The sequence below is a fragment of the Etheostoma spectabile genome, chromosome 10 (assembly GCF_008692095.1).
Source record: "Etheostoma spectabile isolate EspeVRDwgs_2016 chromosome 10, UIUC_Espe_1.0, whole genome shotgun sequence".
NCBI classification, from domain to species: Eukaryota; Metazoa; Chordata; class Actinopteri; order Perciformes; family Percidae; genus Etheostoma; species Etheostoma spectabile.
Genome location: NC_045742.1, coordinates 18,201,493 through 18,217,287, shown reverse-complemented (window position 1 = coordinate 18,217,287; position 15,795 = coordinate 18,201,493). Strand labels below are relative to the sequence as shown.

The window sequence follows — 15,795 nt, the reverse complement described above, 5'->3', positions numbered from 1 at the left end:
AAAACATGACGTTTCCTTGTGTAGGACTGGAAATTTATACAAAGCATAAAGACAAAATAATATCATATATAATTTCCCAGAATGTAACGATAAAAGCCACACAAACACATTGCTATATATCAGGCTGAAGGAACATGACAAGGGTTTAAAACAACTATATAAAAAGGATATGTAAGTAAAGCTGGTGACAGTGGACAGTGTTGCATTTTGATCCCCATTAGTATTGAAGTCAGTTTGAAGTTCTCAATTTGCAAAATCTGCTACCTAGACTCACTTTGAATCCTCATTCTAAAATCATCTCCCCTTTTTTTGATATCTTTGTCAGCAGTATACAGTGCAAATTATGCATTTAATTATAACCTGAGTTTATGAAACACATTCCATATTAAAGAGGAATAAATGGTCCTTTTTCTGTACGCCACTGAAATGGCTCTATTTCCACTAGTCACAATGCACAATGCTAAATTCCGCATCACTCGAATGTACGGTGTGCTCCTTACAGAAAGTTAAAGTTGAGTTTATCTGAGGTGTAAACGTCATAGAAAGTTGAGTCTGAAACGTGGGGGACTGCAGAGGGAGTGAGCTCTCTTTTGGGCTCAAACTTTGACACAGGGTCTGAGGAGCGACAATCCGAGCCAAATGTAGGAGCTGAATCGCCTCCCTGCCCTCCTAGAGGTTCAACCTGGAGAGATAAGTAAAAAGACAATGCAGATGTTTCAGTTAATAAATACAGACAGTGTCAGTAAGTGTTAAAGATTCTAAAATTATCCAAAATAAATATTAGAATGAGGACTTTTTGCTCTTTGTCCTATATTATGCTTATTTTCATGTTCATATTTTAGTTTTTTACTAGAACATGTTTACATGCTTTAATGTTCAAAACACACATTCCTTTTCTCGTACTGTCTGTCCAAAAATACCTGTATTCACCCTCAGTCTAAAATGCTCCATTTTAGCGCCTGTCTCTGTTGGGCTATACTAGGCCACCTGAGTAGCACAACTGGTAGAGCGTGTGCCCTTATAGAAAGGCTTAGTCCTTGATGCAGCGGCTGTGGGTTCAACCCCAACCTTCTCTCTTTCCTTTTAAGTCTAAGCTGTTCTGTTGGAAATAAAGGCCTAAAATGCCCCCCAAAAAATATCCAAAAATGGACTATACTAGATATTTAGAACAAAAGTGGTCTGTGATTGACTCCACACGGCTCTCACATTCCGTTCCCCATCGGAGCTTGTCGGCCCACAAGGCACTTACATGCTTGCCTTGTCAGACCGGTTATCAAAACAAAGAAAAGAGATGCTTGGAGTGCAACACGCAGAGGAAGCGTGACTTCATTCTCAGCTCAGGACGCCATTACTCTACTATGTCTTTAAGCAAATATTAGTTTGCTGCCTTATTAATGGGTCATAGGTCAGCATTTTTCACACGCATCTCTACTGAACTTATAAATGTGTGTATCATTAGTGTGTGTTAAAGGATAGGTTCACATTTTGTTTATCTTAAAACAACAGACTGCTGCCCACTATGAAATACATTGCTCTTGCTGTAACGATCCATTCTGGTCATCTTGGCCATTAAGAGTTCCCTTATTGTACCTGGACCTCACCCTCACCTGTTGCATCCCCGCGGCGCTCACCAAACGCGTCATTGGCAACTACGTCATCAGAACATCACCAACACAAGGACCGTTAAAGGCCTGCGTCAGAACGGGAAACACTGGAGACATGGAAAACGCGGAGTGGACTTCCGCTTTCTCCGCATTTCCCAAGTGTAGACATCCTCAGAAAAAAAATAGACCTTCCATACCCAGTCACTGTCAAACAAAACCAGCTTAATTTTTGAACATTTCTTGAAAAACAAATACATATGAGTGGCCTCACTGAAAACCTGGCAACAACCAGAGTCATATCTGGCACTAATGAAGGCCCCCCAGGATACACATACCTGGAGAAGGCCAGAACCACCGGCCGTGGTGGAGGTTCTTGCTGTCATTCATCGCATAGACCAATTTCCCACCCCCTCCCACTGCCAGAGCTGACAATTTGAGTGTCTTTCATTCAATAGATCCATAAAGAAGTAATAACAATACTCCTCATCTATCGCCCCCGAAACCACACCCTGGTTTTATCACTGAGCTGCAAGATCTACTACATCACTCTGTGCAATAACCCATATATACTCATTATGGGAGATTTCAACCCCTGTTGACTCCCCCACAAACCGTCCTGCTGTAGAGGTCTTGAACTCCTGGACTGCTTACATCTCACACAACATGTCACAGTACACACATATAAAAGCCCACTCTGGATCTAGTAATAACAGACAATGCCCCATCACCAACATGAGAGTCTATGACTTGGGCGGTGTCTGACCATAGGTGGTTTCCCTGAAAATGCCCCTAGCAAGTCCATACTATAAAACAAAACGTCAAATCCAGTTCAGAAATTAAAAGCAATAGACACACATCCCTTTAACCAAGACATACAGCAAATTCCATAGTCACACAGTTCCCATCAGTTAAGGCTCTGTGACTACTATAATTCCAGTCTTTACAATATCCTTGAGTTACATGCACCAATCAAAACAAAAACAGTTACTTCTCAAGGTCAGCACCTTGGTACAACAGAGCTCCGTAGGCTGAAAACAACGGTCTGCTGACGAAACTATCTCCAGTGGTTTACATGTATATAAACAGGCTACCGTGACACCAAAAATATACTCTAAATTACTCACCACAGCCAGGTCTCAATATCTTTCACAAAAAATCTCAAACTGCACTGGTAATCAACAGTTGTTGCATCAATAACCTCTCTTCTCAAAGCTCCTACATGTGGACCTGCTGACACAGTATAGGTCAGTGCAATAGGTTCAGGACTTTTTCACCAACAAGGTGGCTTCAATCCGGTCAAACCTCTGCCTATTTCACCCTGCTCCAAAATTAGTCTCACAAACCCGCTCAACACATTTCGTTTTCTCAGGGACTTCAAGACAGAAGTGGAGACGATCATAAAGTGTATGAGAACCTCCACATGCTCACGGACCCCTTCCCCACTCATTATTAAAATCCAATATCACAGCCATCAGTCCACCGATCACAGAAATCCTCAATCAGTCTCAATCGGTCAGGTTCTCCAGCTCTCAAAACTGCAGTCATCCGCCCTCACTGAAAAGACGTCACTCGACCCTGACATCCTGGCTCACTACAGACCCATTTCAAACCTGCCGTTTTTGTCTAAAATCCTGGAAAAAGTTTGTGTAGCCAACATCACACAATCCTTCATATCCATAACATATGAAAAATTTCAGTCGGTTTCGAGCAGCACACAGCACGAGACAGCCCTGGTAGCGTCATGAATGACCTACATATGACTGCTGAAAGGCTCACCATCTCTCCTCCTCCTACTGGACCTGTCGGCCGCCTTTGACACCGTGGATCACAACATCTTGCTCCACCGTCTCCAGTCTGTGGTAGGACTCTGGGACACTAAGTTGGTTCCAGTCCTACCTCACAGGCAGGACGGAGGCATGTGGTCTAGGTCAGTTTCAATCATCACCCACACCAGTCAGTTGTGGAGTGCCACAAGGCGTCCTCGCCCAACCCTTTCACCATCTATTTATTACCTTGGCCCATCATCCAAAACACAAAGTTCATTCCACTGTATGCAGACGATACTCAACTATACATAAAAATGGACTCCACACCCCCTCAGTCTTACCGTCTGCACTTCAGGTTTGCCGGAGGAAAGGGCATGGATGTCGACAACTTCCTTCAATTAAATAGCAGCAAAAACCGAAGCATCCTGATCGGTACCCACACCAAACCAGTCCTCCTCCCTCAGCAGTATATCATTTTTGGTCATCACATCGCCCTGTCTACCTCTGTCACAAACCTTGGGTCAGACTAGATCAAATCTACATTGTGACACCACATCCGCCACCTTTGTAAGGTCTCCTCTTCACCTCAAAAACATTGCCAAACTCCGCCCCTCCCTCTCCCAACCAGTGTGAGAAGTTGATCCATGCTTTTGTCTCCTCCAGGTTGGACTACTGTAATGCCTTTCTGTGGGACCCCTGGCAGGAGCCTGCAAAAACTCCAACATATTCAAAATTGCGCGCCCGGGTCCTGACGAGGAGGCGCAAATATGATCACATCACCCCGGTCCTGAAATCCCTCCACTGGGTGCCCATTAAACAAAGATTCAATTCAAAATCTGTCTACTTACCCACCAGTGCATTCATGGAACTGCCCCTACCTACCTCAGTGAACTTCACCCCACCACCCACCACGAAACCTCGCTCCTCCATCTCCACCTATGCCTGCCCAACCTAGGACTAAACTGTCCACAATGGGAGACAGGGCTTTCCAGGCAGTCGCCCTCGGTTCTGGAACGCCTCCAGAGTCCCTGAGGGCCCCACAAACTGTGAGAGTTTAAGAAGGGCCTAAGACACTATATTTCAAAAGGCCTTTTAACAGTCACTGTTTTATTTTAGTTCTATGGTGTTTTTTTTATTGCTTGTAAATTGTTATCGTTACTCTGGAAACTGTTTTTAACTCCCTATTAACTGTAGCCCTTTGAGATTTCCTTGTGAAATGTAAAGGGCATTATAAATAAAAAATGGATTATCATTATTAGATATTCTTGTTGTGTTACCGATGTAAGGTGACGGGGACCATAAATCTAAATATTTGTCCCAAACTTAGTCTTATTCTGTACAAAACGTCATTCTTGTATTAATGTTACTATGCCACACCTCAGCATGAAAGCACTGTCAAGGGAACAATTAAGATGTAATTTAGTGCTAACAAGGTAGTAACTTTGGAAGATACCAACTTGATTTGATTACCTCAGACTGTTGCAGCCTTGTAAGAATAGATAGATAGAATAGATACTTTCGGATTATTTTTCAGAATGAGGACTGTGGATATCCCCCCATTACTTACACTGAAGCACATCAAGAATGGATCTCTGATGAACAAGAAGTATGATCACAGTAAGTAATCATTGTTTTTTAATACACAAGGGCATGTGAGTATAGTTTTAAGACAGTCTTGGGCCAAATCAGTGGGTCAAACTACAATAACTATCTTCAGTTGATTTCAGAACATTAGCATGCACCGACCTTTTACCTCACACAGTATCTTTGCCTTAAGTATCTCCTTCTCTGTGTTGCCACCAACAACTCTCCTGTGCCTCACTGGAGAGGCACGCCTCACATATTGAAAAGCTTTGTATAAAACCTACCGATGGCTCAAGGGGGGTAGGTGTATGTTCTCCAGAAACAACGGAATTCATTGGCTGATAAGAGTTATTTGGAGCAGGTGCAGCAGAGTAACTTGGGCCTTCAGGTTGAATTGAATCCTGCAATTGGAAGGAGGTCATTGAAGTAAACACACGTATATTAGAAACAGTTGGTCTGAATGCCCATTTGATGAAGTACTTACATGGTAATACACAGCAGGTGCGGCTGCAGTCTGAGGAGCAGATTTGGAAGAGCTGTTTTTACAACAGCACTTTTTCACACAGCAACAGCAGATCACCACCGCAAAGATAATCCCGCCAATAATGGCAATATAAACATATGGATGAAGTACAGAAGGAAGAGGTTCTGTAAGAGTAGAAGAAGGAGAGGGGGGTAGTATGTTGATTTAAATCATCAGTTACAGTTTGTTCATACAATTTTCAAAATAATGTGTGCTGTTGCTCACCATCTACCTCCACTATCACAATCTGGGCCAGGTGACCTTGCAGGTCTCTGTTCTCAAAGGTGCCAGAGTCTGTGATATTTACAGGATTAATCTCTATGCCCTTAGGCATGGTCCGAATCCTCCTATCGTCTGTGACTAAATTGCCGGCTTCCATCAATGTGTTGTTTTCCAGTTCCCCTGCCGGTGTAAAAGTCACAGTCCATGTGGCATCCCCCGGAGGATTTTGGATGAGGAGCAGTTCATTCACATTTTTATTATAGTGTCTATTGTTCTCTGTGTGTGATAAAGAGTATATTGTATCAAAACATTTTTAGATACACATCAGTCTAAAAGCTCACATGCAGCTTCTGTTCGTTACTAATATCACCTTTTACTGTAAGACATATCCTTGACAACAAAGTGTTGTCTTTTTTTCTGAAGTTGTAGTAGCCGCTATCTGCCTGACTGACACTCGTAATCTCCCATATAGAACCCTTCATCTGCCATCTGCTTCCCTTATTGCCCTGAGGGTTGGTGCGATTCCACAGGACCGCCGGCAGGTCCTCATCGTGAAGGGGAGTAAACTCCACAAACTCAGTCTGTCTAGGAACGGTATTGGAATATGGTCTACCGTAATTCCTGTACCTCTTGTAAGCACACTCTGGAAAAGCACACAAAGAAAAGAACAGGGTGGAGTTCTTACACACCTAATATAAATCTTTTCCACAAAGGTTTTCTGATAGCATAGCACTTTTACAAATACAGTATAGTGTAATAGTCTTACCCACAATTTGCAGCTTAATAACATCGTATGGCATAGCATCTTCAATTGAGACAGAAAACATTCCCTCATCTCTTTCTGTCAAATCTATAAGTTTAACTGAGCCAATGGAAATATGCAGGCGTGGGTCCTTTGCCTGAATTAAAGAATAACACACATGCATTTACTTAGGATAGAAGGTAGATTCTGTTTATTCAAAACCTGTTTTATTCTGACTTTTGTCATATTCAATATCTTGCCATTAATGGTTGTTATACCAAAATTGGTGATAGTATAAATCATAGCACCAAAAGCTGCTCACCTCGTCCTTATCCATCACTAGCTTCCTGGATTCACTCTTCTTTGGAGTGAAGTACAACTGTCCATTGAAATGAGGTGGAGTATAAGTATCTGGGAATCTCAAAGTTCTGCCATAGCACATACGTTTTTCAAAAAACTCAGCGAATGAACCTTATGTCAAAAAGATACCAGTGAGGAAAAGATAGATGGAGGGAATATTAGGACAGGTCAGATACAAAACATGAGGACATGTGGAAAACATACTTTGTATATGCATACTGTAAACGTTCCATTTGTTCCTGTGCCCAAAATATAATCAATTAGAACCCTATATTTAATCAATGAATTCTGGCATGTCCCAAAATAAGTACAAATTAAGCCACATTATATGACCGAACAAACTCCCAGAAAACTGCAGGTCTGCTGCAGCTCTCAGCGTTTTTAAATTAAGGCTGATAGCCTTTCTTTTTTTTTAACTGCCTTTCCTTAAATAATTGTTTATTTCTTAAACTGCACCGTAACGTTTATTCTCGTATTTTAGCCTGTTATCTGTTTTAATATTTTTAACTGTTTTTAGCTGCTCTTTAATGTGTTATGTAAAGCACTTTGTACCTTGTTGCCAAAATGTGCTATACAAATAAAGCTGCATTACCTCATAGTTGTTGTAAATGCAGTTGACATAGTTGACATAGTTGGCATATTTTCAACAAGTTGTAGAGACAAGATACTGTATGTGGAGTCAAGTATTTGCTAATGAAAACGTAAAGGCTGTAAAGTTAAGTTTCAAATGGGTTAAACCTGCATAGCATATCTTCTGTGAAGCTGTAGGATTTCTACTCACCAACAAACAAGACGCAGGAAACAGTAGTCACGTATAGTAACAGTAACATGTCCTGCAGAGAATATGCATGTTAACTTATAATAGGCTACGATCACAATGTTTCTCTGAGCCCAGAGAGCAAAAAATAAACATTGAGCATAAGATTTGAAGAACTGACAGACAAGAAGTTGCATACTCACTGCAAAGTAATTTCCTTTTGTGTTGATGTCGAGTTCTGTGAGTGTGTGAGTGTGTGAGGTTGGGTGTGTGTCATGGATGTCCTGTATAGGACGGTGTGTGAGTTTGTACTGTCCATCAGACAGAAAAACTAGACTGGGCGAGGCTTCCTTCACACTGTCATCTTCATAACTGCGCATCTACTGTCTATCCAGAGTGCCGCGGCCCCAGTGGTCACAATCAGGGTTCAAAATTAGCTTTTTTGTCCACCAGCCAAATGGCTAGTGAATGTTTGGATTTTACCAGCCAATTAGATTACCATTGGGGTTTTTTGGCTGGTGAGTGAAGCACATCTACCAGCCAATTGCATATTGTAGCAGAATTCGGCTGGTAGGCCTAGATCAGTTTTCAAAGAGTGGTCCGACTCCTGGTGGCCCTTCAGTAGATTTTGTAAAGTATCATGTTTTTTATTTAAAATCCAAAACGGTGTTTATCAAACTGTGTGCCAGCAACTCCGACATCTAACATTAAGGATCATAGAAATGTTATTTTGAACATAAAAACTTGTATGTAAATTTAACCAATTTAACATTTATACTGGCTGTTTTCTCATGGACTTCAGCAATGAAGCCGTCCCTTTTGCAACACTGCCACTTGAAGAAAATCCAGAGACATAAAATTTATGGTAACTGCATTCTCAACATAAGCAGCACCATTCTTCCCATTGAGATGCCCAACTAAGGCAATAAGTTACTGTTGTAAAACTGTCCTTTAATTAAGCTATAATTTGTGATATAGTGTTAAAGTAGGATGCCTATTGTTTTGGGGAATATTTTGGCAGTTATTGTATGTGGTCTAGAGTTTTATTTTCAATGGGTAAGTGGTCCTTGGTCTGAAAAATGTTGAGAAACACTGACATAATTGGTGCTAATTTTGAACCCTGGTCACAATGTGATAAAAAGGAATTAGATGATTTTTTTTCTTGTAAAAATCTGGATTCTTTCACCTCTTCTGGCCCCTACACATTGAAATGAAACCATTTTAAAAGGAAAAATTGCTCTTTGGTTTAGCTGCTCTGTCTGGGAAACTATTCACTTGTTTTCTTAGACAAACATTGTAGTTTTCAGTACAGTCGAAGTAGAAGTCGTATGGAACAGAGATATAGTTTAATGGGATATCTGCTGGAAAGAAATAATCCATTTCTACAAGCAGGGTCGGCTGCTTTGCTTGTTTGTTGTTGCCGTTTATATTCTCTGATGTTGAATGTTATTCTGAAATGGGCAATTTTGCATTAGAATACTGTTATAATAATAGGCTATACTAAGTAGCATATACTATATTTAATGCTAATACTTAGGCAAACATAGGCTACTTTTACTTTAGTCATTTGCATGATTTTGATTATTTTTATTATTTTTTTACACTGCCCTGTATTGAAGATGACACTTATCTCAGCACAATGCTTAATAGTGATAAATTGTCTCTGTTAAATTATATTATTTGATTTACCTTTTATTACTGATGCACAAATTCTGTACAGTATGTTATAGTGGGTTGAGATTTAGCAAATTTGAACTAATGTTTTGTAGTTGATATTAACATTGCATACAATTTTAAAAGATCATCATATTTTTTATGTACAACCCTAATGTGACTTTCTTGAATAAATGTAGTGGAGCAAAAACTGAATTGTTGTGGAATAGAATTAAGTAGCAATGAATGGAAATAGGCTACTCAGGTACAAGTACAAGTACCTTAGATTTGTAGCCTACTTCATTGGTTACAGTGCATTTCAATGCAGAAAAATCATTTTTTTTCTTCTTATGTGAGCACCTGTCCTCGTGTTTTTGTAAATCGATGAAAACATATAGGTTTAATCTTGGCACACAGTCTGTCAAGAGGATCCTACTTTGTAACTGTAACTACTCCCTTGAAGGATGGGTTAAATGCAGAGAATGAATTTGTGACAAAAACGCACTATAGCATTAAAGTCGTGAACAAATTAAGGCATCAATAATTATAATCAAATAGTTTAACATACATTAATGGGCCATTCTGTATGAGCCCTTTTACTTTGGGGAGCGTACTTTAAGTATTTTGATGCTAATACTTTTCTAAAGTCTTTTACTTGTTACAGAGAGACCACAGATTTGTACATTGTGGTAGCCTTTACTACTTTTAAGAAAAAGATCTGAGTACTTCTTCCACCACAGGTCTTCTGTGACTCTGGAGGAGCTTTGTCAAGTCTGACAAGTCTCACATGTCCCCTAAGTTTATTAAAGTGCAATAATACATTGCTAGAGTACCCCTTTAATAGTTTAACAACCAAAAACTCAGCCGCTCCATCAATATTCTTTGAGTGTAGTTTGATCACATTCATTCACAATTTGTCAATTCATCAATTCAACAGTTAGAACTCTGACTGATAATGTGACATGATCTTTATCCAACAGTTAGCCCTCACAATTCAAATGAAGAGGTCAGAAGATCAAAACAACAGGAAAAACACATCTTTCTTGGCAAACAACAAAAAAAGTACTAATTTTCGAGGTAAACAGTATAGTCACGTTCACTCCACATTGTTTAGAAAAAAATTGTGAAAAAAGGTTTGTAATGCCTTTAACCACCTACATGAAGTTAGGTTCCATGTGGGCACCTGAGAGTAGTGTCACCAACCCAGTATCAGACCAAATGTTACATATGGTCACAATCTCCCCTCCAGAGGTATGGCATTGAAAAAATGCAGATCATTTAGATGTCACAGGGAAGTTGCCTCAGACCACTGCTGTTGTCAACGCAGAGGCATAAAAACGTAAAAGTAAATATAGTTATATATCTTATATGTGTATCAAATATTACAATTTCACATTGATTTCATTGCATAATGATCAATGTAGTTTATCGAAACTGCAAGAAGGGCTTATGCAAAAAGCACCAGCTCACATAAGATCTACAGATATATCAAATACACTTTTACAGTACATATTTGCTGACTTTTACAAAACAATTTACACTTCTGAGTGCAATCCCACATAAGTGTAAGTTTTTTTCAAAACATGACATTTCCTTGTGTAGTACTTGACATTAATACAATGTATAAAGACAAAAATAATAGCATACGGTATATAATTTCTAGAATGTAACACTAAAAGCCACACTAACAAGTTGCTATATATGAGGCTTAAGGCGCATAAGGGTTTGAAACAACCAAATGGAAAAGAATATATAAGAAAAACTGCTGTGTCGGATTTTGATCTCCATGAGTGTTGAAGTCCGTTTGAAGTCCTCAATTCATAAAATTTGCTACCCAGACTCACTTTTAGTCATCATTTTAAAATCGTCCTGCCTTTCTTTAATATCTTTGGCAGCAGCATAAAGTGTAAGTTATGCATTTTAATTATAACCTGAGTTTATGACACACATTTATATTTAATATTAGAGGGGCACTATGCAGTTTTTTTTAGCTTAATGTACCTTAACTGATCAGAGTCATTGTAATGGTTGTATGACTTTTTTCAAGTTGAATGGTGGTCATCTTGCTCCCCCCTTGCGCCTGTGAGCCACCCTTGCAACTTTCGGCCGGCGAGCCTCTGCGTCACAAAGGATCGTGTGATATCAGGCCTCGCAATGCAATGAATGGCTTCACGGCACTGCACACATACGCCCATTCAAGAACCAGCTAAAAGGTAGAGACAAAGTTTTTCACTCTATTGTCATGGCTGAGCCGGCAAAAAAGAAGCAGAAAGCTAGGAAAGCATTGTCGGAGGAAGAGAGAAAGAAGAAACGGCAGACTAACCAAGCGAGGAGTAAGACACAAGTAAACATAGGAGCTGCCAAATATCTATTTCAAAGCTGTAGAAGGAGCTCTATAGAGAAACCTGTGAGCAAAAAGCAAGAAAACAGCAAAGAAATGGCCAAAACTGCATAGCGCTAGTCTGGCTATCACCAGACCAAGCCAAGTTCAATAGATTTGAGATTGAGCAATTAGTCTGGGGAGCCTGCTGTGTATTTTCTCTGCACAAGAGGAGTGACCAAGAGGCATAGTTCAAATGACTGTACACAATTGGATAGTCCTTCAACCAATCAGAACAACGATCAGGGTGACATCGAAGCGACAGTGGCATCAGCGGGTTTGCTGCACTTTGGTGGCGTTTGGTGGCCGCTATGTTGAATGTAAACAAGAAGCTGCTTGGTCACTTCTCTATCGTCACTTTGTTAAACCCGCCAATAGTGCACCCGGTAGATAAGGCAGTTTGAAATTGGTTCCCGCAAAATTGTGAACTAAAGTAGGAGATTTAAATGTGCAAGTTTCCAGACCGAGCTGCAGGGTGAAATCAAATGGCCAGCAGAGTGGGCGGGGTCTACTCAGTCTAGCGTAGCGCCCCTTTAAACAGGAATACGTGGTCCTTGTTCTGTACGCCTATTACCACGCCTTTGCAAGTTTAGGGGAACTTTTTCTACATATCACAAAGTGAAACACTGAAATGGCTGTATTTTAAGTAACTAAGTATAATTATTCAAGTACTGTACTTAAGTACAAATTTGAGATATTTGTACTTTACTTGAGTCTTTTCTTTTCATGCCACTTTCTACTGCTACTCCACTTCATTTCGGGGGGAAATATTGTACCTTTTACTCCACTAGTAAACGCCATTAGTCTGACCGCTTAAGTTAATACTATAGTCGTTTTACAAATTAAGATTTTTGAACACTAAACACACTGTGGTTTATAAAATATGTTTTATTATGAATAAAACTACCCAACAATATATAGGCCTACAAGTACAGCTGAAATGATTAAATCCGGAACTGCTTAGATCGTTTCCAGTTTCTAAAATGTGAGGTATTTTCTGCATTAAGTAGGCCTATGTTCACTTTTAATACTATAACCCTCATGATGTCTTCGGGTCAAATTTGACCCGTTTTCAAAGTTGGTGTTTTTTTAAATCCAAAATAAAGGAAGTCGAAATAAAGAGTGAAAAATGTTGGAAAAGGCGGCAAAAAAAAAAAGCAACAAAAACATTGAGATAAAGGGGAAAAGGGCAGATAACACAAGGGTTAAGTAAATTTCCCTGATAATACTTACATACTTTTACTTAATAAACATTTTCAATGCAAACTTTTACTTGTAACAGAGTATTTTTACAGTGCACTACTAGTACACTTTTACCTCTGGTCACGACGCACAACCAGAGACGGGAAGTAACGATATTTTTACTTTACTATTTATTTTTCTGGCGACCTTTTACTTTTACTCCTTACATTTTAACACGAATATCAGTACTTTCTACTCCTAACATTTTACAAAATGGCTCGTTACTTTAGTTTACTGGAGAACAGAGCAGACATGCGCTTCACACAGCGAGTGGGCACGCGCACCACACGGAGAAGAAAGTGAGAGAAAAGAAAAAGAGACTAGCTGTCCGGAGGATATTCAGTTGAGATTGTGTGTGTTGTCTGTTTGAGAACTATAAGTTGTATAAATTATGTTGTCAGTTCATTTAAGCCTTTTGTTGTATTGGTCTATATATTTGCACATTTAAAATAAGTTAGCTAGTGATTCTGTTGTTTGTGTTCTTCACCTGTTAGCTATGTTGCATGTTGCATCAAAAGAGAGAAGTTGTGGGCACCCAGATAGCTCGGTTGGTGGAGCGGGTGCCCATGTATAGAGGTTGACTCCTCGACGCAGCCGGCCCGGGTTCGGGTCCGGCCTGCGGCCCTTTGCTGCGTGTCACTCCCCCTCTCTCTCCCCTTTCATGTCTGTAACTGTCCTGTCAATTAAAGGCCTAAAATGCCCCAAAAATAATCTTAAAAAAAAAAGAAAAAAAAAAAGAGAGAAGTTGTCTCCGTCTGTGTTTTACCTGGGGCGAAGTTGGAAACCACAATCGGCTTTAAAGACAGTCCTAATCTAGTCCTCACTAACAAGTTTCAAATAATTTCACTGGAGTTACCGTTATTATTGTTTGTGTCATCAATGCCGAATTCAATCTAATTGGATGGGACTATACTGTACGTTGCACTTGAAGCACCACTAAGACGACTCGACAGATTCGGCGGCATTCATTTGCGCCAAATCATTGCGGCTTGATGGCGCTAACATTAGCAAATAGTGGTATGGATGCCGACATGATTGAAAATGAAGAAAACAGAGATCCCAGAGATTCAGCAGACAAGCAGCAAGACAGGTCATCCTCGGCCTTATCTGAGAGAGATGTTTGAGATAGTAGGCATCAAGAAGGACTCCTGGCCAATGTGCTGCATGACTCAAAATGTATGGGGAACTACTTCATTAATGTCTGTTTAGTAATTCATATTTAATCCTTTATTTTCTTTCCAGAAGCCATACTTGAGCACACATACATGTAGATTCCTTTAAATGTTAAGGGGAAGATTAAAAAGAGAAACTAGATCTGTGAATTCTCACAGAATCACAACTGAATTCATATCTTGCTGCTCAGTCAGAATCATATTAACCTGGAGTCCCAGTCTCAGTAATATTGTTTGTGATGTTTTCAGCCTATTGGCAGACATCCATTTAAAATGTAGCCAATGGCATATAAAGAGCCTTTTTCCATGTCCACTGAAGTTTTTCAGCTGGGACTACATTTACTTTTATACTTTAAGTCAATTTCCAAGCCTGTACTTTGTTACTTTTACTTGAGTAAAGAAGTTAAATCAGTACTTCTACTTTTACCAGAGTATTTTTTAAGTATCTGTACTTTTAATTGAGTACAGAAAGTGAGTACTTTTGCCATGTCTGCGCACAACTGTAAATTCTACTCTGCATTATTTTAATTTACCTTGTGCCCCTTACAGAAAGTTGAAGTTGAGTTTATCTGAGGTGTAAACGTCACAGGAAGTTGAGTCTGAACTGAGGGGGAGTGCAGAGGGAATGGACTGTCTTTTGAGCTCAAACATGGGCACAGGGTCTGAGGAGCAACAATCAGAGCCAAGTGTAGGAGCTGGATCGCCTCCCTGCTCTCCTAGAGATTCAACCTGGAGAGAGAAGTAAAAAAACAACAACAGTGCAGATGTGTAAGTTAATAAATATGTGTCAGTAAGTGGAAAAAAAAAAAAATTCTCCCCAACTTATTAAATGCCAACGCTGTGTTGCGGCACTTGGCATCTGTTGACGCACAAGGCCCTCGCATGCACTAAAATGCATGCCTTGCCAAACCGGTTCTCAAAACGAAAAAGGAACAGATAAGCTTGGATTGCAACACACACATGGAGTGTGACTTCATTCTCTGCTCAGGATGCCATTACTCCACTATGTCTTTATATAGAATATATGTATTTGCTGCCGTATTAATGTTCTGAATATTGCGTAAAACCCCTTTAATTCCTGCACCGGAAAAAGCCCAGTCTGCCCTGATTGGTCAGCGTTTCTGAGTCCAGAGGGGAAATGACTGTAACGGCACTGTAGCGGCGCTTTCTACCTATAGTATAGTTGTGACCGTACAGTTTCAGTTTCTGAATATGTTCCGTATGCTTTTCTTCAGGGATCCTGCTTTATAATAAAAAAGACATGGAAATCTCACTTTTTTCAATTATGAACCTTTAAAGGCGGAGTACATCTATCATTCTTTTCCGGGTTTCCAAATGGAAATGCCCACTCAGTCTTAGCAAAACGCAGTGAGCAGTAAACTAATCAATAAGGTTATACATCTTGTGATTATTATATAAAAGCTGAGTCAACACCCCCGTCCACAGCAGTACATATCTCTCTATTCAAAACCATCAGACTCGTTTGACAAAAAGTAATTTTACTCTGAAGAGCAGACCAGTGGAGTTACTATCACAGCCTTGATCAGTAATTTAGTTTGCGTTATCGTGTGATGTTTGGAGCCAACCCAATATGGCATCCATCCACAGCAGTAAATCACTTAGCTCTGTCTGCTTCTCCAAATATGGGGCCATGCCAACCGCCATCAAAGTCACTGTACAGAAACCTGTCAGGTCATGGGGGAAGTTATTAACACTGAACTTAAAAGTGTTTAAGCTTTGTATAAAACCTACCGATGGCTCAAGGGGGGTAGGTGTATGTTCTCCAGAAA

The 15,795-nt window shown here is 39.9% G+C and overlaps 2 protein-coding genes across 2 annotated transcripts in view; both read right to left on the bottom strand.

Moving 5' to 3' along the window:
• On the bottom strand, window positions 1–7,887 carry LOC116696881 (uncharacterized). The gene is made up of 9 exons (XM_032528108.1): window positions 7,762–7,887; window positions 7,583–7,634; window positions 6,764–6,912; window positions 6,466–6,598; window positions 6,070–6,342; window positions 5,703–5,975; window positions 5,439–5,602; window positions 5,239–5,355; window positions 1–682 (listed from the first exon to the last, which is right to left on the bottom strand). The coding sequence occupies exons 2-9, from the start codon at window positions 7,629–7,631 to the stop codon at window positions 497–499; spliced, it is 1,344 nt and encodes a 447-aa protein (XP_032383999.1). The 5' UTR covers window positions 7,632–7,634; window positions 7,762–7,887; the 3' UTR covers window positions 1–496.
• Window positions 7,888–14,252: 6,365 nt separating this feature from the next.
• The window catches only part of LOC116696880 (uncharacterized), a 5,433-nt gene continuing 3,890 nt past the window's right edge, over window positions 14,253–15,795 (bottom strand). The window contains exons 8-9 of the mRNA XM_032528107.1: window positions 15,758–15,795; window positions 14,253–14,734 (exon numbers count right to left, since the gene is read on the bottom strand). The exon at window positions 15,758–15,795 is cut by the window's right edge and continues 79 nt beyond it. Of these exons, the coding sequence (XP_032383998.1) occupies window positions 14,549–14,734; window positions 15,758–15,795 (224 nt within the window). The 3' untranslated portion in view covers window positions 14,253–14,548. The remainder of the gene's footprint in view (window positions 14,735–15,757) is intronic.